This window comes from Trachemys scripta, chromosome 11 (genome assembly GCF_013100865.1).
Source record: "Trachemys scripta elegans isolate TJP31775 chromosome 11, CAS_Tse_1.0, whole genome shotgun sequence".
Classification (NCBI taxonomy): domain Eukaryota; kingdom Metazoa; phylum Chordata; order Testudines; family Emydidae; genus Trachemys; species Trachemys scripta.
The window spans coordinates 30,474,395-30,500,886 of NC_048308.1; the positions used below are offsets into that span (position 1 = coordinate 30,474,395).

Consider the following 26,492-nt stretch of genomic DNA (forward strand, 5'->3'; position numbering starts at 1 on the left):
GGTAAATTAGCAGGTTTTCTATAGCACTCATAGTATCTGTGCACCTTTTCCACATTGTTTTTATAAGCAAATCAGTCAATGTAAATTGTCTTGCTGACTTTATCAAGCTGGTTCTAGCCATATACAGGTAGGTATTTTAAAGCTTACTTTTACAGGTAAAAAGCTTAAGTGAAACTACTTTCATAATTTTTTTTTTTTTTTTTTTTTAAATACTTAGTCTACATCCTCCTCCTCTCCTCTTTCATCTACTTGGTATGGTGAATCTGAGAGAACTCAGGGAGCATACTCAAGACTACATAACCAGCAGCGGGATAGTGATTCAAAGAGACCTAAGCTTTCCTATACATCTACCTCTTCTGTGAGAAGTAATGGCTTAAATGCAGTTTCAGGTAAGAGATGCATTACTAATGCTAAATAATACATATAAAATGTAGTTCTGAACAGCAAGCTTTTACCAGTTGTAAATATCCGCTCATAAATAGAGGCTTTAAATACTTAGATATTCAAAATAAACTTTAAACAGTAGAAACAGTGTTTTCACAATTTTGGTATCTTTATCAGTCTCTAGGAAAATATTAACTTTAGTATTTTGAAGAGACCACTGTATTAAAATCACTTATTTTAGTAGAAAACATTCCTATTTAAAGGTGAATGGAATGACTAAGATAACCAAATGTCAGAGTCCTATGGAAGAAAGTCTGTAGCTGTTTACTGATGCAGTTTGGTACTAAAATTTAACAGGTACACCAGAGCAGTAGGGCATGTGGGAGCAAATTCTTCCCTGTATCCTAGCTCTGCCTTTCACACAACCCTGAATACCCCAGCTGGCCAAAGTACTATGGGCAGAGGTGGAGCTAGAAGCAGAATCCTCTTTTAGCGTGGGCTAAAGGTGGCCATCTTTACAACAGAGCTTTCAAGCCAAGATTAGACAACATTGAATAGATACAATTTTAGATTCTTAAGAGAATGGTTAAACTAACTACCGCTGGAGTTAAGGTTGTAAATATGTATCTAGAATGTGTCCATGGGGTGGGCATAGGATTTTACTCAGTAAGTGTAGCAGCTAAAACTAAAGTTGAAGGTAAATTTAAAAAAAATTAGAAAGTTATGAAAATACCACAAACAACCTTAAGTATGATCTTGTTACCCTATCCTCTCTACTCAAAATATTTGCATATCTTCAGAAGGGATTATGAATTGCATGCTACACAGCATCCTATCAGACAATAATAAGCTTACCCTCAAATCATAATACATATATGCCAATGACTCTTCTATTCACTCTGCTTTGAGAAGACTGCAGTACCAAGACTTCTCTTACTCTTCATATAAACTAGGATTTCACTTTAGCCTTTATCTCATCTTCCCAAAATGACTCCATATCTGACTTGACGGAAGTATTTTAAATACATGTATATTCCCTGTTGCTGTCTTCAGTGCTTTGGTTCCCAGCAGCGATAGAAACATTAGCTTGTGCCTACATCCAGGGTTATACAACTTAATCAAAGATGGATGTGATTTAAGGTGGCTTCAGCCACAAGTGAGACGCGATAGTATGGATTTTAAGAAGGCCACAGAAACCAGGGATCCTGGCCAAACCACCAAGGTATCAGAGGTTTGATGTATCACACTTACCTTACATAGGATAGAATAATGGGGCAGAGTTAAATTGGCTTGGGGTACTTGGGTTGTTTTGCTATACTTCGCAGTATTTTAGAATTGTAGGTCTGGGTAGGGTTGTTTTAAGCTTATAACGTTAAGAAAAATCCAGTGTTTTACACAATGTGGAAGTGTTCTGTCAATACTTTCTTCTTGTATACAGACCTGTATATACCACCTTATATCCAGCTAAACACTCCTCAAAAATCTGAGAACACTGGCAATTTAACAAATGATTGGATTCTACTACCTTCCTCCCCACCTCCACTTTGATAATACATTGTATATTCAGTACAACCCATGGCATCACTGACCATCTCTGCTTTTTGCGGTCAGAAACCATAAGTGATTACAGCTTCTGATCTTACAAACCCCTTTGCACGTAGAAATGTCATCTGGAGTTTTGTCCACAGGATTGAGACTATTACTATACTGACTTGCTTTCAGATGAATGGGCTGGTATGCTCATTTGAAAACTCCTGACTGGCGAAGGCTCCCTTTGTATAATAGTATTGATGGTTTGCAGCATGTATGTTTGTAATGCAGCTTCAGAACAATATTTGGTGTAAATACTGAAATAGCTACTCATAATAAAGCAACATTAAATGTCTAAGGAATATTTGATCCTTGCTTTTTTGGATTTGACTGGTCCTCAGATTGAGGTTGTGGTGTTAAATTGTATTTCATTCAAAAATCATATAACCATTGTTTAACAGAGCCACTAAAGAGCACATTTGTTCTTACCAAATCTGAAATACCTATCTCCTGCTTAGATGCTGAAGCTATTACCCAAAAAAAAAAATGAAAAACACTTGCCATTTAAAAACAAAAAACTTTTTTTGTACTGTGAGCAAAAGCAGTTTAATTACTCATGGGCTGAGACTGTGTTCTGGGAAAAAAAGTTTTAAGAAGCCCCTTTAGCATCAATGCAATTATAGTGTAATACACCAAAGCAAATCAGCTGTTTGAGTAAAACTGGTATTGATATTTTTGTGATACTGACATTTTTAAACTATCAGTAGAATTTATACAGAGTTCTCTTGTTTTTAGATTCCTCATGGAGGTATAATCAAGTTCCTAGATCTTCGTCAGTGGTACTCAGTTCTCTGGGAACTGAGCTAGTGAGAGAGAGGAGAGAGCTAGAAAGGAGAACAGATCCATCTGTTAGTAGTCTTGTGGATTATAGTCACAGGAATGGTGACTTTACATCTTCAGCATGTATGTATTATGCAGCTGAAAGCTTGCAAATGCATAGGTTGTGTGTTTAACTTTGTTGTTCCTTTAATGTTTCATGTCACATGTAAAATCTAACAAATCTATTTTAATTCTTTATAGCCTGTTGGTCCTCTTAACTCAGCTAGTTAAACATAGGGATAAGAGTTGAACTTACTGTCTAATTGCTGACCAGTTCTGTTTAGATCCTGGTTTGAAAATGCCTTGTATGCATTTAAGTGTAGATAGTGGAGAACTATTTACACCAAGGTGCAGGGATCTGTTGAACTGAGCTCTATGTTGAGTGAAATATTATATGGCCTTGATGTGAATTTTCAGCAAACCTCTCTGCTCCCTCAACTTCTCAGCCTCTTTTCCAATGACAGTTGTTTAACCTCATAAGTGTTCCCCAATGGATGGACAAGAAGTACAAACTAGGTTATTTGACTAATAGATATCTATACACAGTGTCCCTCTTTCCTAACTGGTCTCTTGCCTGAGAGTGGATCAGCTCAGATCTCTCACATCTAGCCTATTTACCTGCCAAGAGATTTCTACCATGCATCTTTGCAAGAGTAGAATGTGTTGAGAAAATAAGTGCAGAAATAAAATTACAAGTGAGTAGCTGTTGGCAAGTGGAGTGCACACACAACCAGCTTGAGAGACTTACCTGTAAGCACGGACGGTTTTATAAAAAACTTAACACGGACTAATATGACTTTGGGGTTCAAAGCAGTCTTTGGACTTGAATATTAAGTAGTGAGTATTTTAACAGAACCACATATTCCTTATGCCAGGCTTTCTGGTTTGCCTTTCACACTTTCTTCCTATTTAAGCTGTTTTGGCCTTGTAGAGCTACCCTACCTATCTAAGGAAAGGCTCCTAACGTATCCTTATCTTACCCAGTTCACCAGTGCTTTAATGGTGTCTTCATGCAAAATTCTGCAGAATCCCCATTCTCATGGGTATGGGAATATAAAGGGAAAAGGAAAATATAGGCCCCAATTCTGCATTGTGATTTGGGTAGTCAATCTGCTGCACTTGCATGGAGATTCTTTCAAGTCAGTGGGGCTTCCTGCATGTACAGATCACAATGTAAGATCGGGGTGCCTTAGGGCCCAAGGAAAGCATCTGTTTCTCCGCCAGTGTTAGCCTAGCATTAAATAGCATGGAAAGCTTGCTATGGCCACAGTTGTGCAAGGAGAGCTATTCAGAAGGATTCCTGCACCTGTGCAGAGCTATTTACTTCAAAGGGGTTTTGCCTGTGTACTTCTCTTTCCAGTTTCAGGGCCTGTGTATCATGAGTCATGTGATGCAGTGGATTATAATGCTGTACTATACAGGGAAACATTTGACTCCAGTTAATGAATTCCATTTTTAAAAAACAAGGAAGTAAAACAGTTTATTTCCTTACCTGGTTACTTCTCTGTTCCTCCTTTTAAAAAAAAAAAAAAAAAAAAAAAAAAATCACTTTCTCCCAACCTTTTTTCCCCTAAGGAAGGAGGCTATCTATTTTCAGCTGTGGCTGCTGGTCTTCTGGGTCTCAGACATAAAACAGGAACCCTGGTTCAGCTGCTGTAATGTCAAAGGAGTTGGCCGAGGAGTTAAATCCTTGTTGTGGCTGCACTCTGAAGACAAGCTGCAGGAGCCAGAGAAGTCATGCATCCAAAGAAGCAGCAGATGGATAATTAAAAAAAAAAAAAGGGGGGGGGGCAAGCAAATTAGAGGACTCAAGAATAACATTTTAATTGGCTGGCTGGATCATATGGCTGTGTTAAGCCAATTGACATCTGGATAGCAAACTGAGCAACTGAGAGCAATAATACTAAATGATTAGTCATGTGATCCTGTCTGAGCCAATTGGATGGTTGAGCCATTGAACAGTGTAATAGATTCTGAAGAGTCAGAGTTGTTAATGAAAGTCAATATTGGTAATATACTTGCTAGTTAACAGGTACTCTTAGTATAACTAATTTTTTTACTGAAGGATTATTGAAATTGTGGTTTGTTGCATTTTTTTTAACTGTATTGGAGACATTTGAGCATTTAGTTAAACAAGATGCTCTCTTGTTAGTCTCTAAGGTGCCACAGTACTCCTGTTCTCTTTTCACTGCATCTGATTATCATTCATATTGAAGTTGTAGTACGTTTTAAGATCTCTAACTGAAGTTACTACTACTAAACTTAGTCAGTAGCGGCCACATAACCTTTAAGTAGTTTTTAAAACTACAGTTTCTGTTGTCTCTTGTTTTCAGATGTAGTTAGAATTAAGTATTCTACAAAGCTGTTAAACTCCTTTTTTTAATACTGTAACTATATCAGAATGCCTTTATTTTGAGAGAGGAGGAAATATGCTTTATCTATACATCTTGCATTCTAGACATATTTTAATGACTTGTATTTGTCTCTGAAATTATTAGACTGATCTGAATATTTACTTAAAAAAACCCAAACTGGTTAGAGATTGAAGAACAGGTATTTAATAGAATACTGTTTATATATGCAGTTTTCTATTAAATATAAGTATTGTGCTTACATAATGTCAGTTGACAGATATTATTTTAAGGTTCATTAATTTGATCCCTCCATACAAGGAATGCTGAATCATAAGGTTGTAGTTTGAATAAAATACAGATGAGAATTGTGGGGTATGTGCATCTGCTATTGATTTAATAAACTAGTTTCAGTTTATCTGGAATCTACTTAATGTAATCCTGTTCACTAAGAGAACAATACTCAATTTAGACTGTCTACAACCTATCTTGCCAACTTTTAAAGTCTTTAAAAGTGAGTACAACATAACCCTAGACTCACTGTAATTCAGTTGGATAACTTTTAAATGACTGTGTACATTTTGTCTCTTTCTCCAATTCTTCCATTGTAGATCTTCAGGATAGACCTGCCTCTTCATATGCACAGGGAGCAAGACCAAAAGATAATTCATTGAGCACTTTGAGGCTGAATACATCCATGAACCGCCAGTTGCCTTCTGAACATGATTCATCTTTATTCTCTGGAGTCTCTAGCAGGAGCTCTTCAAGATCTAACTATTCTACAAGGGAAATGGAATCTTCTCAAAGGAATATACAGCCAGAGTTTACCCACATTGCCATTAGAGATGAAATTCCCTCCACAAGCAGCACTGAAAGGGTTGCGTCTCAAAGGTCACTCAGTGAGCCTCCAGCAGATACTGAAGGAAGGCGTACAACTAGACAATTACTATCTCGTTTAGCTTCTAGTATGTCATCTACATTTTTCTCACGGAGGTCTAGCCAAGACTCATTAAATGCAAGATCATCAGATTCTGAAGATTCATGTGTTGTCCCAAGAGTTCAAACTTCTACCCAATCTAGCACTAATGCAACTGCACGTCCTGAAGTTCCAGGCCTTCAGACACCTGAAGCTTCTCAGGGATTTAGCTTTCTGAGACGAAGATGGGGCTTATCAGGTGTTTCACAGAATCATAGTTCTGATTCAGATGCTGAAAGTTATAGACAAGAGCCTGAAAGTAGAAATACAGGATCCTGGTTATCGTCATCTCTAAGAAATAGATGTACACCTCTGTTCTCCAGAAGAAGGCGAGAAGGAAGAGATGAATCTGCAAGAACCTCTACCTCTGAAACACCTGCTAGATCACTACACCTCTTTAGGAGAAGAGAGTCTAGCGAAGAGACTCCTCTTGAAGCACAGAGCAGCTCCCCTAGGGCTGCTGCCAACAGACCACCAACACCAGCAGTATCTAGCAGTCCTACAACTACTGCTTCCACACCAGATTCAGCTCATAGTAGAAGTAGTTCTGGAATATCAGGAATTCTTCCCGGCTCTTTATTCCGGTTTGCAGTGCCCCCAGCATTAGGGAGCAGCATATCTGACAATGTGATGATAACAGTAGATATTATTCCCTCAGGTTGGAATCAACCTGATGGAGAAGAAAGTGACAAGTCTAAAATATTACCTTCAAGAGACCCTGAAAGACTCCAGAAAATTAAAGAGAGGTAAATCAATATGATATTCCCAGTAAATAAAACATATCTGAATGGGTTAATAGACTTAATGAGACTTTTCTTTAAAGTTATTTAAAGGGGCCTCTTATTTTGAGATTGTTGCAGTTCGATTCTGTGGCACCTACAATGTCACTTATCTTCAGACAAACTTGTTCTAAACTCCTTTTTCAGGTTTGAGAACTATTTGTCAAAGGAATTAAAGTTTGGAAAAAATGCCATATACGTGTAGCTTTCACCTCTGAAAAAATTGCTTTCTTCCTACTCAGCCTCCTGTCAGAGGACACTGAAGAGGAGGAAGGTGATTTATGTAGAATTTGCCAGATGTCATCTGCATCTTCTACCAACCTCCTAATAGAGCCATGCAAATGTACTGGAAGTCTGCAGTATGTTCATCAGGAATGCATGAAAAAATGGCTGCAGTCCAAGATTAATTCTGGTAAGGTAGACCTTTTTAGAACAAGTTATTTTCCTGCTTAAATGAAAGATGTGTTGTTGGAATGACTAACTATTGCAGTAAAAATCATACAATCTTGGGTCGTCATTTGATTTGTTAATTATGCAAAACAGTTGGAGACAAACCAAGAGAAGCATAGAAATTCTGAAAGGTATACCTGGCAATCCTACTTTGTCTTTTATGCATGTAATTTTCAAAGTATCCCAAAATGCTTGGGGATTTCTGATTCAGTTTCTGGTGTTGCTTGGATTTACTAGTAAGATGGTATAACTACTCTACAATGTATTTTTTCTTTGTTAAAATACCTTACATTTTGATCCTTTCTTCAGTTGTATGGGGGGAGAGGTAGATACGCTGGAGGGTAGGGATAGGGTCCAGAGTGACCTAGACAAATTGGAGGATTGGGCAAAAAGAAATCCGAGGTTCAACAAGGACAAGTGCAGAGTCCTGCACTTAGGACGGAAGAATCCCATGCACTGCTACAGGCTGGGGATTGACTGACTGGTTAAGCAGCAGTTCTGCAGAAAAGGACGTGGGGATTACAGTGGATGAGAAGCTGGATATGAGTCAACAGTGTGCCCTTGTTGCCAAGAAGGCTAATGGAATATTGGGCTGCATTAGTAGGAGCGTTGTCAACAGATAGAGAAATGATTATTCCCCTCTGTTCAGCACTGGTGAGGCCACATCTGGAGTACTGTGTCCAGTTTTGGGCCCCACATTACAGAAAGGATGTGGACAAATTGGAGAGAGTCCAGTGGAGGGCAACAAAAATGATTAGAGGGGTGGGGCACATGACTTATGAGGAGAGGCTGAGGGAACTGTGGTTATTTAGTCTGCAGAAGAGAAGAGTGAGGGGGGATTTGATAGCAGCCTTCAACTACCTGAAGGGGGGTTCCATAGAGGTTGGGGCTAGGCTGTTCTCAGTGGTGGTAGATGACAGAACAAGGAGCAATGGTCTCAAGTTGTTGTGGGGGAGGTCTAAGTTGGATATTAGGAAACAGTATTTCTCTAGGAGGGTGGTGTAACTTGGGAATGGGTTACCTAGGGAGGTGGTGGAATTTCCATCCTTAGAGGTTTTAAAGGCTCGGCTTGACAAAACCCTGGCTGGGATGATTTAGTTGGGGTTGGTTCTGATTTGAGCAGGGGTTTGAACTAGATGACCTCCTGAAGTTTCTTCCAAGCCCAATCTTCTATGATTCTATAATTTTTTAATTATAATGACTTTATAACAAGGCACAATATGGCAGAGTTATAAGTATTGTGGAACCCTAGCATTCCTTAGTGATATCACATCTGCTCAAATGAATGTCTTGTTTTAAGGAATACTAACAATTTTCAGAATAGCCATAGTTTTAAACTAATTGTTTAACTGCAGAGCACATGAAAGTGAAAATTGGGGAAATCTTTCAGAAAATGGGACTGTCTGCATCTTTAAAAGATGTATTGCGATCCAAAAAAATCTGTTCATTAAAAAACTTCAGCACTTAAGAGTTTATGCCTATATATGTGAGTTTATGCCTATATATTGAGATTAAAATTGGTTTGGGGGTTTTGCTGAACTGTCATAAGAGGCATATAAAAATAAAACAAGTAAACTTTGACAAAAGAAAAAAGTCTATTGTTAACCTTAACCCTGTAACAGATATTCCCTACAGTGACTTCAACACTATTGCTGTCATACTTCCTTTTTGTTTAATCTTGCTATGTAAAATAAACTTGAGTCAATCACTTAGACCATAACATCTAGCCTTGAATATATGATCTGACTCTCTTGTTTTGTTTCCATCAGGTTCTTCTTTGGAAGCAGTAACTACTTGTGAGCTGTGTAAAGAGAAGTTGCATCTTAATCTTGAGGATTTTGATATTCATGAACTCTATAGGGCACATGCAAATGAACAAGTTAGTATATTTTGCCTAATTTGGTAAGTGTCAGTCTAGTGCTGGAAGTACAGTTTTTGTTTTTGTTTGTTTGTTTGTTTTTAAAAAAGAAAAATTGGTCGGATACCATGTACATAATATAAATTTATTTAGGCCATATTCTGTCCCCTAAGTGGAGCAAAAGAAATGAGAATTGGCTGCAGATTCTCGACATAGTTCCTAGGAGGTGTAGACCCAATATAATATCTCTCCAACTTGTAGTCTCTGTTTTTTAGCAGTTACTCTGCTTGATGTCTCTGTAATAAGATTATATGAACCTAGAAATACTGGTATGAACCTAGGATCGAATTCCAGATGGATTCAAGGTGACAGTCTAGCTTTCTGCATACTTAAATGTCCACATTGCAGGCATGATAAAAACTCCTTACAACTCCACGATCTCTAATTAGACTTATAGACAAACTGAAAAATTTCCCCCTAAAATTTGCTATCCTGTTGCTTGCCCCATCTAGACAAAAACAAAAATGGGGCCCTGAAATAATCACTCGCTGCTTAAGATATCAGCATACTTAAAAAGGAACACTAACACACTTTGGGAGTGCATATAGTGTATTTTTTATTACTAGACACATAGGTATTAAAGTACAAAATTTTGTTCAAAGGATTTTCCTACACTTTTAGCTTGGTACTTTACCTTTGTGAATATAGTACAACCTCAATTATGTGAATAATATTAATAAGTTCAAATAACTTAAGTTTCCAATAATCTGGAAATTTCATAATTGTTACATAAGGGGGACATGACCCAATTTATGCATAACAAGAAAATTGAAAGCTGAGGTTTGCATTATGTGTACTCTGAATCAGATCTCAACCTAGACACCTATGTGGGTGTCCAAGAGGAAAAAATCACAATCTTTTAAGTAACTATAAGAATCCAGTCACTTGGGGCCAGATCATGAATGTACTACTTGCATCGGTTAGCAGATACTCACAGAACTAGTCTAATTGAAATCAGTGGGACTATACCTGGAGTAATTGCTCGCTGGTGGGAGTAAGGGATTTGCAATTTGTTCCTAAGGAACTGACTCTTAAAAAAAAAAAAAAAAAAAAACTATTGCAACACTATTGTATGCAGTGTAGTTATAGACTTGTCAGTCCCAGGAGATTAGAGACACAAAGTAGGTGACATAGTATCTTTTATTGGACCAACTTCTGTTGGTGAGAAAGACAAAGCTTTCAAGCTTGTCTTTCTCACCAACAGAAGTTGGGCCAGTAATTGCTACACTAGTCATTTCAAGTTCTTTTGTATTACCCTACTTTAAAACTTTATTTTCTCTGCCATTAATCATTAACTATTGAAAGTTAGTTTTCCCCCATTCCTCCCCCCCTTACTGGATGAAGTTGCATACATTTTTCCTGTTATCTTTCAATGGCTCTCTCCAGTTGGGAGAAGAGAGGTTAGAGGGCATTTTTGCTTTCTGCTATTCAGCACTGAAGTGAGCTAATAGTTTTGGGATCTATGAAAAAGACTGCTTAAGCCATAAAAAAAAAAAAAAAAAAAGCCCCGAGCCTCAAATCTTTGCTCCTAGACTACTCCCATTGACTTCAATTGAAGTTCTTGTGTGAGTAAAATCTATTTGAACGAATATGAGTCTCGAGATCAGGCCTAAGCAGTTTTTAGTTATGATTTCATAATTACTTGGAGCACTAAGATCAGAAATGTAGTAGGAGATACTTTAAAGCCTCTGCATCTGTTATCCTCCCTCAGCATACTACCATTGAAACTTGGCACTGGTATGCTTTTCATATTGCGTATACAAAAAAGTTTGATTGTTGAATTTTTCTCCTATCCCCTTCAAGGCAGACTATGAATTTATCAGCTCTGGTCTCTACCTTGTAGTATTGTTACACTTGTGTGAACAACGCTTTTCTGATATGCTGGGAACTGCAAGTGAGGCCAGCACACGTGTCAGGGTGAGTGTCTCATTTTGTGGGTGGTGTTGCTTGTATAAACATTCAGGTTGTTATTTGGTGAGTTATCTTGCTATGCTCATACACTTACAGCTCATTTCCTGTGTACTTTATTTTGTAATCTCTAAAATGTGGTTGTACAGTCTAGCATAATGGGGCCATGATTTTAATTGGGGCTTCTAGGTGCTACCATTGTACAAGTAATAATGATAAAATCATAGTTCCTGTCTTTGTGGGAATTGCATCATGCAGTATTAAAATAAAAGTGTATTTTGCTGACAAGACTATTAGTGGTTAAAATAAACAGGGCATTGAATATTTTGGTGGTCTGCTATGATAATGAAAACAGATGTGTTCAAAAAGTTAAAATGTAATTTCACAGAAATCGCAGAGGAGAAGTCTTAACTGGAAAAAATCTGATTACAAAATCTCCAGTGGTACAAGATGTACAGTTCCAAATATGAAAATCACAGATGTACTCAACCAGTCTCAAAGATATTACACTACACTAATATCCCTTTATTATAGTAGTAGGGCCTGAATCTGTAAAAACCCATTTGCAGGATTTGGCCCTTAGTTTGAACTTCTGTATTACATTGTAGCTTGTCAATTTAGAGTACAATTCAAGAAATAACTAGGGGAAACTCTTACTAGTCGTATGATTGGATATTTATCCTTAAATTGGTGCTTATTTAGGAGTATAATAAACGATGTACTAGTAACTCAGTATCATCGGAAATTATTCTTTGACCAGAGTCTGAGGCAGCAACCTAGTTATATAGATAGAAGCTCTTTGGTATCCTATAATGGAAAAAAGCTCTTTAGCAAATTAGCTATTGAAAAGCTAGTCCTTTTAACAAGAAGCAAAACTGTAGAAAATGTGAACTTATTCCATGAAACCTTCAAATTATCAACACATGGCCATGTCTATTTTTTGTATCCGATAGTATGCCTAGACTTAAGCATTTGGAGTAGGGAACCTGTTGGCTCTAATCTCCTACTGCAAAGGGTCATGTACATTTATGGTGCTATACATATAAAGTATATTCTTATCACTACAGCTTTCAATTTATGGTGTATTGAATGTGGTTCTGAAGGCAGCTATAACTATAATAATTAGTACATTTTAATTGCTAAAAATCTAGGTTAAGATTTTCAATGGTGCCAGGGGATCTGTATACCCCATTTTCATGAAAGTTAATGGGAAACTGGGCACCCAACTCCCTCAGAGCTTTGAAAATCTCCACCCTAATCTTTTAAAGCATTAAAGTTGTAATTAGTGACTTATTTTATTGTATTTTAAGCCTTCTATTTACTATAGTTTGCATAAGTTCTTTAGTGTAGATTCTCTGACCATCATCTAGTTAAGTGGGTTCTACTTCCCCCATAAAATCCCACTATATTCAGATTAATGTATTTGAAATGAGTTCATCTAATGAAGTCATTACTCATTAGATCAATTTATATACCAAGTTGCATTTGGTTTATCTATTATTAAAATTACATTTTTGTAACACTAGGAACCAAATAGCTGTTGTTAAAGTTTTTCCCATTTCCATAACTGACTGTATATTTGATTTTTGAATTAGACATGTTTTCCAGAATATAGAGCATGAACATGACACCATTGACTTCACTGTCAGGATCCTTTTTGACACAGTGGAGATTCACACTTCCAATTGGTATTACACAATAGTCTGATACAATGTGCCTTATTTTTTTAAATAACTTAAACTTTGTACTGATGGTTTATGCTGATAAGGGCATAGAGTGACTCCCTTGGAAAGGACTTTGGGGTAAAGGCATAAAATGCATTTTTTTTTCCTTTTTTTTTTAAAAGAAGAAAGCAAACCTCTGTGCTAACTTGTTGCAAGTTTCTGCAGATTATTTTGCAACATTTAAATTACTTTCTCTTTACCTTGTTTCTAGTTTATTAACCTTGCAAGAACTCTTCAGGCACATATGGAAGATATTGAAAGTAGGTGGCTTTTCCTTTCCAGATTTGTTTAGTTTCCCTATGTTGGTTTAACCTGAAGTGAAACTGAACTGAAAAGAATCCTGCTTGCTATAGAACCAAATATAAGTGCTGAAGCTGGCTTGTGAGTTTATAGAGCAGTGGCTATTTCATCATGTAACACTGGAAGGGTGTTGGGAGTGAATTGGCATCTAGATTAAGGGCTCAAATTAGCTTTCCTATATGTTTATAGTCTGTTGGGGAGTGGATTTATTTTTTGAGACCAGAAAGATTATTCTCTGTAATTGAAGCCTGTGCATAACAGTACCAGGATTCTTTAATTATTCAGATTAACCTGTCTTCATTTATTGGAGTAATTAGTTCCCAAACTGTAGTTTGTGGTCACTTGGGTGGTGACTGTTCTCTTTTTATAGTGGTTTTATTAGGGGAAGGCAGCTTAAATTGCAGTTGAGACCGCTCAGGTGATGACCATCTCTCCCTCTCTGGCTCCCCCTACCTGAACCATTTTGGCTATGCCTCTGTTTATCAGCACCTGCTTTTGTGATACACACTAGTCAGTTGCAAGACCTCTAGCAGAGTGAAAGTATAGCGACTGGGTAAACTTTTCACTATCTAATTCCTGTGCCCTGGGCTACACTGGCAGAAGCCCGCGTAGCCTAGTGTTTAAATGAATCTAAATGTTGTCTTTTGCTTGTTGATACGTGTAGACATTGGAAAGATATTGATGACTGCTTTGATTTGTCAACCTCAGTGTATGGATGACTCTTTTTTTATAGAAAAATGTAATACAGGTCATAAGGCCTGACTATGATTTCCATCCATGAGATGAAGTGTTCGAAGTACTATAGGAATAGTTCTTTGCTTGTGCTCTAGGAAACAAATTCTGATTTAGTTTCATGAGCCTGAATGCATGACTTCATATGGTAATGGTCTAGTTGTTAGCTAGCTAATATTTTTCTAAAACAAAGGTGACCAGAATTTTTTATAAAATAACTTATTCCTCATTTAGATAATTGTCCTTTTATAGAACAAATGAATTCTGGACTGAGCCTTGTTTCTCCTTGAGTTTGATCTGCAGAGAATTTGACAGGTGATTTATCAATTGGCATAAACATTGAGTTTGGGAGTCTGAAACTGTGCATTAAATATGCTCTCCCTCACCAGTCTTTACAAAATAATTTAGTTTTTGAGGGGAAGGGGAGAATTGAGGCCAGCTTCCCTTTTAACTTATACTTAGGATTGGCACAATTGAATTTTTAAATTGGTAGTCATCAGTAAATGTTGAATTTACCTGACACAGAAATCAATGGAAAAAAATGTCAATCAATAATAGCAGTCTGTGAATGCCAGTATCCCTACACCTTACACCCACAGGGATGTGGCATCGTTGGTGTTCAGCAAGCCCTCTGCAGCCCCACTGTAGTGGCCCTGTTCACTTGCTCGCTTTCTGGGAGTGTGAGAGTTTTCCCCAGAAAGGAGGTGTTCAGCAGTGGGTGACCTCCCCAACTCTAGGGGGCTTGTCTTCCTCCCTGTAGTCCTGGCCAGAAATGTCTGCTCAGTCCCACCAGCTCCACAGCCTTCCCTGCACCCTCCGCTTCCAGAGATCCAGTTTCCCCAACAATGCAGGGAATCCTCTATAGCCCTGCTGTGAAAAATGTATTACATTGATAAAATCGGGGGAGGAGGGAAGGTTAAAAATAAATACTGATTGAATTCTGCCACAGCTAGTTATATTGCAGCTATTCATGAACAAGTTGTTCCTGAATGCAAGTAGGTTTATCCAAGATGGTTCCAAAGTTCTTACAGTGACAGTTTTCCATATAGACGATCCTAAGCTATCTCCCACTTAAGTATGAAAAAAAGAATTTCAGCAAGTATGTCTTAACATGGCACTAAACAGTAAAGGAAAAGTAATTATACAATTGCATTGCTCACCCAAAAGGTGGTTGCACTTCTGTGGTGGTGGTGGAAGTGATTCCTGTGTGTACACAAACATCTTAGAGCACGTCAGGATGAGTGTTGCACAGAAATACATTACTATTTTTTTCAGTTTGCAAATGTGTATTCTTTCCTCTGTTTCCCTCTCATGCAGCCCTATATAAATTTCTACCACAATTTTCTATAGCACATAGTACTAGAGAATCTCTGAAAACCAGGAAAATTGTTACTTCGAAGCAAAAATAAGTGACACAGCATGGCTGACAGCTTTATAAAACTATCAGTTTTCTAAAGTATCCTCTCTGTTTGGGATAATGAATCTTTTTAGATATTTTAGAAATATCTGAACATATTTTGTTCGCTTTGACTTTTTTCACCCCCACAAGCACCACTGCTATGGTGTTTCCCTGCCATAGCTACTGGTGTTAGTCAACATAAAGAAGGGCCAGTTTATACTCAGCCTTAAGCAGGGACAGGTGTTTGGGGTGTTTTTTTTTTTTTTTAAGCAAATGGCAGCTGCATGTAAATGATGATAAATTTTTCTAGGCGCCTGCATTAAAACTTAGAAAATCTTGCATTTTAACATGCACTTGAATGGTCTGATTCTTGTGATAGAAAATTCTGAATTTTGGTTTTAAATTAAATCTCTTGTATTCACACTTAAACTAAAAACAATTTTAATTCTACATTTTACAGACCTTTAAGAAGGCTTTTGATTGTACTATATTCTTCCAACAGCTTCAGAGGATGATTCCGAAGACAGTGATGCTGGCAGAAGTTTTGACACTGCTTAATGCTGCAAGAGCCAAACAGAAGTGATGCAAAGATGCTGAACTAGCAAGAAAGTACCATCAATATGCATTTATTTTTTGCTCTCTTTAGTAGAAAGTGCATTGAATATTACTATAGTTTTTAAAGCATTACTGAACTCAATCTGTTGCTGCGTACCGGAACATAAACAACGAATTTGAAAACTATTCAGCAAGGTGTGCAAGAGTTAGATATACAACGCTGTATCCCCTTTGAGATGGGATCTTATGCCTTGTTTTGAAAAAGTAGATTTTAAATATTTAAGGAAGTCATATCTCCCTTTATATTAATGTCTTACTGTAGTCAATTAGATTGCTGGATTGGTCTATCAAGTTTTTCTCCTATACTGGTAATTGTGTGTTTTGGGGTGGCGGGACCCATGTACTTATAGCATAAATTTTCCCTTTAAAAATGCTTATGTTGTAGTTTCTTATAATCACTTGCTTCCAGTGTTCACATAGGATGAATGGGTACTGTAAAACTACAGTGTTCAGTTTCCAAATTTTATTTGAAGAGTGTTAAACTCAATAGCAATAAGAACTTGCAAGGGGCTTCTACTATTAAAGTGTTAATGATGGCTTTTTTATGTACTGATTTGGAAATTTGAGATTATATTTGATATTATGTGGATATTCCATTAAGGAAATATTGCAGCTGTAAACTCTTGCATTTTGGCATTCCTGGCAGAAATGCAACTTGATAGGATTTAAAATCTTAATCGACCTGGTTAGTTTAAAAACCTTTTTTAGATCCCACATTCACTGTTAAAGCACTGGTTATATCAATGTGTTTTCTAGTGTTGTCACTTCTTTATAAATAAAGATGATGCATAGAACTGCGCTGGAATGTTCCTTTTTTAAGCATGGGTAATTGTAGAACTGTCTTCCTAAACTTAACATGGTAGCAAGATCTACACATCTCACCTTGTAAGTCTGGTAACCTATATACTGTCTTAATGTTCTCTGTATAACCTGGGGAACAATTTACTGGTATGAAAACTAATACCACTCTGGGAATACCAACTTGGAAGAAGTTAGGTTGAATATACATTCTTGTCATGTACAGAAAAAGAGCCTCTTTCTGTAGGATACTTAAAATTATCTAGGTTCAGATATCTACCTATCTTTTTTTACAACTGCATTTGGTTAGACACATCTGTCAAGGAGTAGATTACTACTATTTTTTCAAGGGAAACAGATGCATAACATGGTCAAGGAGAGTCCCTCTATTGCAACTAAATCTCTTGTTCTGTACCATTATAAGTAGAATTCCTCCTTCAAACTCAATTTGTAATATGCATAAGCACTCTAGAATCTACCAATTCTGAGATTAAAAGATGCCCTATTGGATTATCTAGGAAATCCACTGCCAATACAGGCCAGTTCTTGACAGTATATACACCTCTACCCCGATATAACACAAATTCGGATAGAATGCAGTAAAGCAGCGTCTCCAGTAGTGTGGGGCTGCGCGCTCAGGCAGATCAAAGCAAGTTCGATATAACGCGGTTTCACTTATAACATGGTAAGAGTTTTTTGGCTCCCAAGGACGGCGTTATATCGGGGTAGAGGTGTAGTTGAAACAAGTTTTAAGTGACTAGCAACATGGCTTCTACTAGTTCCTGCCATGGAGAAGGTGTGGCCAGTCAAGACTCCCCTACTAGGCCTAAGCAACATTTTGCTGGGCCCAGGACAAATTCATAACACAGGCTCCTATCCCATCCTATACAGACACACTAATGAAAGAGAAAAATATATTTTATTTTGAAAAGGGCACTCACAAGCCTTAATCACTTTACAACTTTAGTTTGGCCTTTTTCATTGCAAAATCACAAATGATCTTACTACATTTATTTTTTTCTTGAGTTCACACACCGTAGACAAAATGACAACATGACGCAAGTGTTCCCTGTGCCACAGTAGATAATCTACAGTTTTTGATGAGTGCTAGCTTGCTGAAACTTTTTTCAGCTTCTGCCAATCACTGGCAGTGCACAAAAAATTCTTAAGCCTATGTACACTTCACTGAAGATTAGTTATTTTTCTGTTGTAAATCCCCTTAAGTAAGATAAGTAATGGCAATTCAAGTTCCTTCCCCAAAGTAGATTTGAACTAGTCTCGCAGAATCTTTTTTTTTTTTCTTGTACGAAGTCTTGCATTTGAGAAAAAAATCAGGAAAACTATGGCCATCAACATCTTTTGGTATTGACTTCCAGAGCTTCTGAATTTTGAAGAAATGCAGTACACTAAATAATTTTTTTTTTCAATTAACAATCTAATGTGTTTAGCCACAATCCTGAATCTTTAAATAAAAAAAAAAAAAAAAAAAAAAAAATGGGGGGGTGGAGGGGGAGAACCCCAACACACATCAGTAAGAAATGCAGCACTACTTTCTCCTGCTTGTTGAAAACTTGAGTCTGATGGTAATATTACCATGATTACCTTTGGAAGTCATTAGATTGGAATCACTATTCATCTGGCTGCTGTCCTTCAATTTCCACAGACTCTATATTGAAATCACCACAATATTGCTGTTTTTCTTCATCCGGTTTCCCAGTTTGTGCATTGCTTGAACCAGGCTGTTGAGAGGCCTTGTCTGACTAGAAAAATTAGATCACTGATTGACATCCTTCAGTTTCTTTTCTTTAAGCTCTTGGAGTTTCTGGCTGTTTGATTTGTATTTAGAGCCAGACATGGCAATATTAAGGATACACCAGTGACCAATGCCCTCTATGCAGCCGGAAGGTACTGTTATGTGTGTCAACCCTTCTAGGCACCCTGGAGGACCAGCTCACTGTTCAGAATGTTGCTTCTGTTCAAACACCGCATCTGATTGGCTCAGGTAGATTGCAAGATCTAAATGCTGCATAGATACACAGGTACAATCAAACATACTGAGATTTATATAAATAATGTTTAGTCAAACTCAAACATCTAAAAGCCTGAATTTTTTTCTCATGGTGATGGATGGGCTTGTGGCCCTCTGCCTGGGCCCATTGATGGATCAGGCCCCTATTTCACCTCACTTTACTTGGGGCCTGCTTAACTGAATTAAAAAAATCTAGCTTCCATTACTGCTGAAGCTTACACATATTTACATTTTGTAGTGCCCTCTGAATAGACTAGTTTGCCTCTAGTGAGCACAATTACTGCTGCCATGCCTGTGGGTATGTATGTCTACACTCCAAACAAAGAAACAACTTGGGTTAGCTTCCTCAGGTTGCTAACTTGGGTTTAGATAGCAGTGTAGACATGCCAACTGAGCTTTTAATTCAAGTTAGCAGCTCAAATTCAACCCCACACTCACCTATAAGCTTTAAAAAGTTCCTAACCCAAGTTAATAGCAGAGTTATTGTCTCCATTACTGTTTTAACATGGGTTAGTGAACCAGAGTTAAGACTTTTTTGCAAAAGTAGACAGCACCCATCTATACTTCACAGGAATCTGAACCCTTAATACAGGGGTTCAGAGCAGTAATCGTGCTCACTTATGCAAACTTAAGAAGTAAACCTCCCTAGAGGCAAACTAGTCTATTAATTAATACAATCCCCCTAATCTGTTTGTCTATGGAATATGAGAATGTTTCTCTTGTTTAGTGACTTGACAATCAATAGACCTGGAGTACTGCCTTCAGTGCGTGCGTGCTTGCTTGCTCTAGTTTGTATAGCTGAGAATGCTGCCAAGGGTGGGTCACTTGATCCAGAACTTCTGTACATAAACCAGAACGCTCTTCGCTTTGCTACACCATTTTGGCTATGACTGTAAACTTAGATCTAGGGTGTCTCAACTCTGCACCAGAGTGCAGGAGTAGCTTATACTACTGTAAACTCAGAGAAGAGCTTCCATTCAATTACTTAGTGCAGGGATCCCCGCCATGGCATCCGCATACTGGCCGGTGGACGAGCATCTGCCGAAATGCCGCCGACAAGCAGCGTCATCCAGAGGCGTCACTGCCGATTTTTGGCGGCATTTCGGCGGCGACACCTCTGGATGACACCGCTTGTCGGTGGCATTTCGGTGGCGATGCCTATTGACGTTGCTGCTTGTCGGCAGCATTTTGGCAGATGCTCGTCCACCGCCACAGTCCTCCGTGGCTCGTCATCTGGTGCCCGCCAGACAAAAAAGGTTGGGGACCACTGACTTAGTGCATTGCTTGTTCATGATTAGTATCTTTAACACTAGGGATAGGTGCTGTCCTTTTAAAGGCTAGGCTCAGGCAAATTTGAATGGCATCTTGAGAATTTTCCCTGGTCCCTCTAGCGGAATGAATATTGCTGAATACCTCAACATACATTCTATTCAGCCCTTAGACAACATACACACTAGTGCCACTCAGAGGAATGTTTAAAACATGTCATCATGTATCTTAATCACCTTTTAGCAGACACAAGGATTAGAACAGCAAAAATCCCTTCAGAGAAAATCTCCAACAGGTGAAAAAAGAGCAAGAGGCATAACAACAGGTTTGGTGTGCAATAGGAACATCAAATGCATAATGAAAATAGGGAGAGAAGCAGAATGGAGCAAAACAGAATCAGCAAAACAGCATTGTGGGGGAAAACACAGGGAAGGTGGCACTGGCTGGAGCAACAGGCATGAAGCTTTCTCACGTTTGAGCCATTTAGATTTTATAACAAGATTTGATGAGGAAGAGATATGACAGTGGCTATAGAAGTTGAGCTCATATCACCTAAGAAGGTGAGGAACTACAAAAAAGAGACTACTAAATTTCCTACTGCTCCTATTATGTTATATCTGTAGAGAATAAGGTCAGCCTCCATTTCTTTGCAGTTCCAATTCAGTTTCTGCTCAAGAAATACAACGAGGAGTCTGGTGGAACCTTAAAGACTAACAGCTTTACCCATGAAAGCTTATGCCCAAATAAATCTGTTAGTCTTTAAGGTGCCCCGGGACTCCTCGTTGTTTTTGTGGATACAGACTAACACAGCTACCCCTCTGTTACTTGCGCAAGAAATTAAGATTTAATTCCACTAAGCTCTGAAGGAAGCATACTGTATACATATAAATATTCTGTTCCTTATCATGCTATTAACATCATTTACCGACTTTTAATTGGTGTGTATCAAATCTACCTTCTCTAATACCAATTCCTTTGCTTCACAGAGATGCGGACCTCCCTTGAGAATCTTCACAAGGTTTTGGTCTTTTTGCAGTCTCACTGGGTAAAATGCAACATTTTAAAGCATAGAAAAGAAAAGTTGTGGCAACAGAGTACACATGCACACAGCGATCTTTCAATTTTGTTTTATATATTAAAACAGTTGCAGGTTAGCCAGATGAACAGTTTGCCCACTAGTTTCCCCCTTAAAAAAATAGGATGACTACATATTGCAATCAAATAAGCATGGCTATAAATGATAGCTGCTAAACCCTGATCAGTGGAAGCAGACCCCTATTCCTGTGCAGAGGCCAAACGATTTCCATGCATCTTTAAGGATCTGCACAACTGGGGCCAAGACTTGACCTCTTAACCCTGCAGCTACAATTAGCTGCAAATACAAAATTAGAGTTTTTGAACATTTGGACTCTAATCCTAATTTGAACTGGGCAAATAATTTGAGGAATTTCACCTCCCTCTTTTAAATTGTTTGCAGATAATTTGCTAAGTTTTGCCTGAAATTACTCATTTTGGGTAAGAGCATTTTTTTTTAAACCAGTTTCATGAGTCTGAATGGTCTGAAGTTCAGACTGTTTTGACTGGATGCAGATCACGTGGCTAATTTCTGTGCATTGACTGGAAGTTCTTTGAATTAAGGTTTCAGTGCAAACACAAATTCAAATTTTCTTTCTATACTATTCATTTAAAATTAGCTAGCGTTTCAAACTTTTATTTGCTAAAATAGTCACAGGAATGAAAACCAGTCATGAACACAGATGAAACAAATGAATTTAAAACCTGTTATGGAAATCTGCGGAATTTTTGAAATCTTAACATTTAATTAAATGCTTGCTCTTGTCAGAATGACACTTCACTGAGACAGACCAACTCATACTCCAGGTATTTCCAGGTGCACTAAATACAGTTGGAGAGAATTTTGAATATGAACTCTGACAGCTCAATGGGAAATACTTTTGACTATTTTTAGTCTGTTTTCTCTATCTGTGTCCTAACAACTAGCACATTATTATGTGAGTAAAGTTATGCATGTGCTTACAGGACTGAAGCCTAAATATGGATAAGATGTAACTTTTTGGCATTTAAATAAAATTGTATAATTTTACATTTTAAGCAGTATACTCATTTTCTTCATCTATTAGAACAGTTTCATCACTGTATGGCATTTCAGCTGTTGAATGGTGTGTTATACATAAAACTCCAGAAGAAATATTTCTTTTGTACAGGAACCAAAATAATGCTGCAGAAACTGTCACAACTATAGTAAAAATTATGACCAAGGTGGTAGTCAAAGCAGTTTTATCTGAAACAAAAGAAGACAGTCTTGTAAATGACCATTCATACACAAGGCATTTATACTAAGGGGATATAAACATTAAGTGCACAGTTATCTAGTTTATTTTATAATTAATTGCATTCAGTGGCAGCACATGGAAACCTTGGGATTATCTGGCAAACATCCTAAACCATTAGCTCTTCCTTTCCTGTAATCTAGTCTGTCTTCATTAGTTGACTTTTTTTGTCATTTAATTGCTTAGAAAAATTCCAACTGTTGGGACTTCTTTTCAAATCCCAGTTTCTACTCTTCCTTTTCCAGAATTCTTTAACCAAATAAATATTTATTCTGAGGTTAAAAGGGATGAACTACTCTAGGCCTCGCACTTTACACATCACTAAAATAATGATGTAACTTCATTTTGGCAGAAGTATTTTATAACTGTGCCTTTTCCCAAGGGATTAATTTAATCCCAAGAGTGGAGCAAACATAATGGAAGAACAAGTTAGCATTCAGTTTGTGGTATTTTTCTGCTCTCTCAGGGGGAAATTACTTGTGGAAATTGTACATTTACAGGTGTCAGGGAATTCAACTTAGAATGTACTGCTTAGTGCTCATTGTAGGAAAACCTGCTCCTCATATACAATGTGGGGTTAAAAAAAAATTAAACTACCACCCACTGATCCTATGCCTTTCTTGTCAAACAGAAAGAATCTGCAGTAGTCAAGGAATGAGAATAGAACTTACCCTTAAGTGTCACAAATACTGTGAAAATACAAGAAAATATGGAGCTGTTGTATGCCTAAAGGTGATCATTCTTTCTTTTCATTCCCCTTATTGCCTACTTGAGGTTTAAGTGGCTCCAAGAGCCTGCCATGGAAGGAGTATCTGCACAAGCTCTGAATAGACCAGCTGACAAGGGGAATTTAGACTCATGATTACACAGATCCATATTAAGCCCTCACCTCAGTGTAAATCAAGAGTAACTCCACCCAGGTCAATGGAAGCTACTCCAGATTTACAAAGGTGTAAGGAGAGGATATGGCAGTGGTCATGTCCAGCGACAAAAGAACTACTGCCTAAACCCACCCATGTGAATTCTATTCCCCACAGAAATAGCTACACAAAACCTGATTATTAGAACTTGCAGCTGAGTTGGAAGGGGTGACTTCCATCCTTTGGGCTCAGGAAAAACTAGTGCCTTTGATTATTGAAAATTTAAACTAGTTCAGAAAGTTGATTACAGCAATGGTTTGGTTCAATTGAAATGAGCAGTGACCCAGACATTTTTGAGCAAAACTACTCATTCAATAGGAAGGTTCTATTGGTTTCAGAGGAAAATATTCTGAATCAATCCAGATGCTTCAGAAATACTCCATTCAAGCTTACGTTAACCATTTAGTTCAAAACCTCCACTGATAACAGAGGATTTCTGTTTTGTATAAAGTGATAAGCTATTCAGATTTAAAGGGAGAAAAAGTAGCTTATTTAAAAAATGTTAATTTCTATTAAGAACATTACATTTTTAGTTTTGATTAACTAATATGAACCTTATGCTATTTTGTTAAAATGGGACATTAACTGCCACCAGGTAAGAGTGGGTTAACATTTGGCAGACAAGAAAACTTACACAGACATGAGGCAATTTATCTTCTAAGGCAGTCGCTTTCTCCATTTTCTTTAATTGTTTTACAGGCCTCCTAACTCAATATTGATCCAATTAGCAAATATTTCACTGAGATGACTATAAAGAAAACTGAAAATTTCTTTTGAACAAAATGAACTCAGTGTCCCGGGGGTTATGTGATAAAAGTAATGCTGATTCCTGACTTGAAGAAGTTACTATGAGCTCAGATAGGGATGCCCTCTCTTGTATTGCACTACTGAAAATCTTACTCTGCTAAAATGGTAAAATAATTGGAGTTATGGAATTAAGGTGACTAGATGACAAAAACTAAATATCGGGACACATGGAGGGGCAGGACACCGCCGAAACAAACAAAAAAAAAAGCCGGAGTGCCACTGAGGCCAAATATCGGTCCCGACAATACATCCATCGGGATGCGGGACAAACAGCTGAATATTGGGACATCTGGTCACCCTATATGGAACTGGTCAAGCAAAGTAACAGATATTTATAAACTAGTTCTGAATATGTATCTTTAGGACTAGTTAAGTTACATACTAGTTACTCTGACAAGTAGTAGGGCTAGCTCCAGCAAGGGACATTTGTTCCTGACCCCTTAATTTAAGGCTTGTGTAAGTACACAGGATGCCATGTTGTGTTTTTAAAAATGCTTCCTGTTACAAAAATGGTTTCAGCTCACACCTATTTGTGCCACACATGGATGAAGGTATAATTTTGAAGTGTTTCTTTTTAAAATGTTGTTAACCTGTTGGGGCCTATTCATAGTGGTGACACAACCATGTCAGCTGAAGTCATTTTTATGACAGAGTTTAAAAGCAGTTTCCAAACACAATCCATTTTGAAGTGCAGGTGGGGCCTGAAAAGCACCTTAGTTATCTGTGAACATGTACAGCCAATAACCCTAGAGATCTGCTTCCCTCATCCTCTGGTCTGAAGACCATCCTTATGTTTTAGGTTGAATAATTTTAGTACATTCTGAATTCTCAGATGATTTAGCAAATGGAGGAGGTAGGTAGAAACTAGGCAGAGGCCAGGATGAGAGTTGTGTCTAGGAAGGGAGATGGATAAGGCTCCACTTGTTACTTTGAACAAACCCTTTAGGGGTTAGTCATAACAGCTGCAGGTTTGATAAAGAAAAAGGGAATTCCTATCAGTGTAGGGTTACCATATTTCAGGTTCCCAAAAAAGAGGACACTGTCGAAGGTAGGGGGGGGAGGAGGAAGGGCTGGAGGAGGTATTTGGGAGGATGTTGGAGGGGTATGTGTACTTGGGAGGGTACCTGGGGGAAGCTGGAGGGGGTACCTGCAGCCTCACTCTCAAGGTAGGGGGCATCATCGCTCCCTCTCAGCGTGCTGATGCAGGCCCAGGATAGAGGCAGCTACCAGTCAGCACCTGCCTTGGGGCCTCTCCCCCTCCCCAGGGATGGACGCTGGGACCTAGCTGGGTGGGATCTGACAGCTGTGGCTGCAGGGAAGAGACCAATCAGGGCGTGGAGACAGCTCTTTCTGAGCTGCAATGTCTGCCCGCAAAAATCCCAGACACTGCCTCTTATTTGAAAAAGAATTTTAAAAAAAGAAGCGGTTGTATCCAGGAAAACCCAGACATATGGTAACCCAATATCGGTTTATTCCTTTATCTATTTTACATCTAAGAGATAAACACGAGTAACCATCCAAAGCAAGCTAAAAAAATGTCATAATCTGTGCAACTCTGACCTACCTCTCTACTAGCAGTGGGAATTTTACTAACCTCTTGCCTTCAGTGACAGACCTGCGGGTGGCTATATTACAACAGAAAAACTTCAAAAACAGACTCCAACGAGAGACTGCTGAGCTAGAATTGATATGCAAACTAGACACAATCAACTCCGGTTTGAATAAGGACTGGGAATGGCTAAGCCATTACAAACATTGAATCGATCTCCCCTTGTAAGTATTCTCACACTTCTTATCAAACTGTCTGTACTGGGCTAGCTTGATTATCACTTCAAAAGGTTTTTTTCTCTTAATTAATTGGCCTCTCAGAGTTGGTAAGACAACTCCCACCTGTTTATGCTCTCTGTACGTGTGTATATATATCTCCTCAATATATGTTCCATTCTATATGCATCCGAAGAAGTGGGCTGTAGTCCACGAAAGCTTATGCTCTAATAAATTTGTTAGTCTCTAAGGTGCCACAAGTACTCCTGTTCTTCTTTTTAATATAGGTAATAAAGCTCTTTCCCTTCCTTGTGAAAGCTTAATCTAATACTATAGCAACAGAATATCAGCTGACATAATATGTATGCACATCACCCAAAATAAGGTAATAGACAAGTAAATCAAGATGTGTAGTTCTATAACCAGCAGAAATACATTGTCTTCTTTTTTGGAGGTGGGAGTTGGGAAGCAAGTGAGTGGGGCAGTGAATAACATCCATAAAATGCTTGTAAACTTCAAGCAAAGGTATGCAAACACTCACCTGGTAAGTACTTCTTTTCATATGCAACTACAAGAAAAAAAAGATTTAAAATTAGGTGTTTAGCTTGT

At 38.0% G+C, this 26,492-nt stretch overlaps 2 protein-coding genes across 15 annotated transcripts in view; one reads left to right on the plus strand and one right to left on the minus strand.

Annotated features, from left to right (window-relative positions):
- The window catches only part of MARCHF7 (membrane associated ring-CH-type finger 7), a 35,423-nt gene extending 19,525 nt beyond the window's left edge, over positions 1–15,898 (plus strand). For 6 of the 11 annotated variants that reach the window (XM_034786538.1, XM_034786535.1, XM_034786537.1 and 3 more), the window contains 8 exons: positions 218–389; positions 2,710–2,877; positions 5,756–6,866; positions 7,142–7,311; positions 9,119–9,228; positions 11,071–11,184; positions 13,111–13,159; positions 15,833–15,898. In XM_034786538.1, coding sequence (XP_034642429.1) covers positions 218–389; positions 2,710–2,877; positions 5,756–6,866; positions 7,142–7,311; positions 9,119–9,228; positions 11,071–11,184; positions 13,111–13,159; positions 15,833–15,888 — 1,950 coding nt within the window. In that variant the 3' untranslated portion in view covers positions 15,889–15,898. Of the gene's footprint in view, positions 1–217; positions 390–2,709; positions 2,878–5,755; positions 6,867–7,141; positions 7,312–9,118; positions 9,252–11,070; positions 11,185–13,110; positions 13,160–15,790 lie in introns of all 11 variants that reach the window. The other 5 variants (XM_034786542.1, XM_034786541.1, XR_004647756.1 and 2 more) reach the window with 4 other exon arrangements.
- A 1,745-nt stretch (positions 15,899–17,643) lies between these two features.
- The window catches only part of CD302 (CD302 molecule), a 36,075-nt gene continuing 27,226 nt past the window's right edge, over positions 17,644–26,492 (minus strand). For 2 of the 4 annotated variants that reach the window (XM_034786543.1, XM_034786546.1), the window contains 2 exons: positions 26,425–26,451; positions 21,153–22,343 (listed from right to left, as the gene is read on the minus strand). In XM_034786543.1, coding sequence (XP_034642434.1) covers positions 22,150–22,343; positions 26,425–26,451 — 221 coding nt within the window. In that variant the 3' untranslated portion in view covers positions 21,153–22,149. Of the gene's footprint in view, positions 18,767–21,152; positions 22,344–26,424; positions 26,452–26,492 lie in introns of those variants that run through there. The other 2 variants (XM_034786544.1, XM_034786545.1) reach the window with 2 other exon arrangements.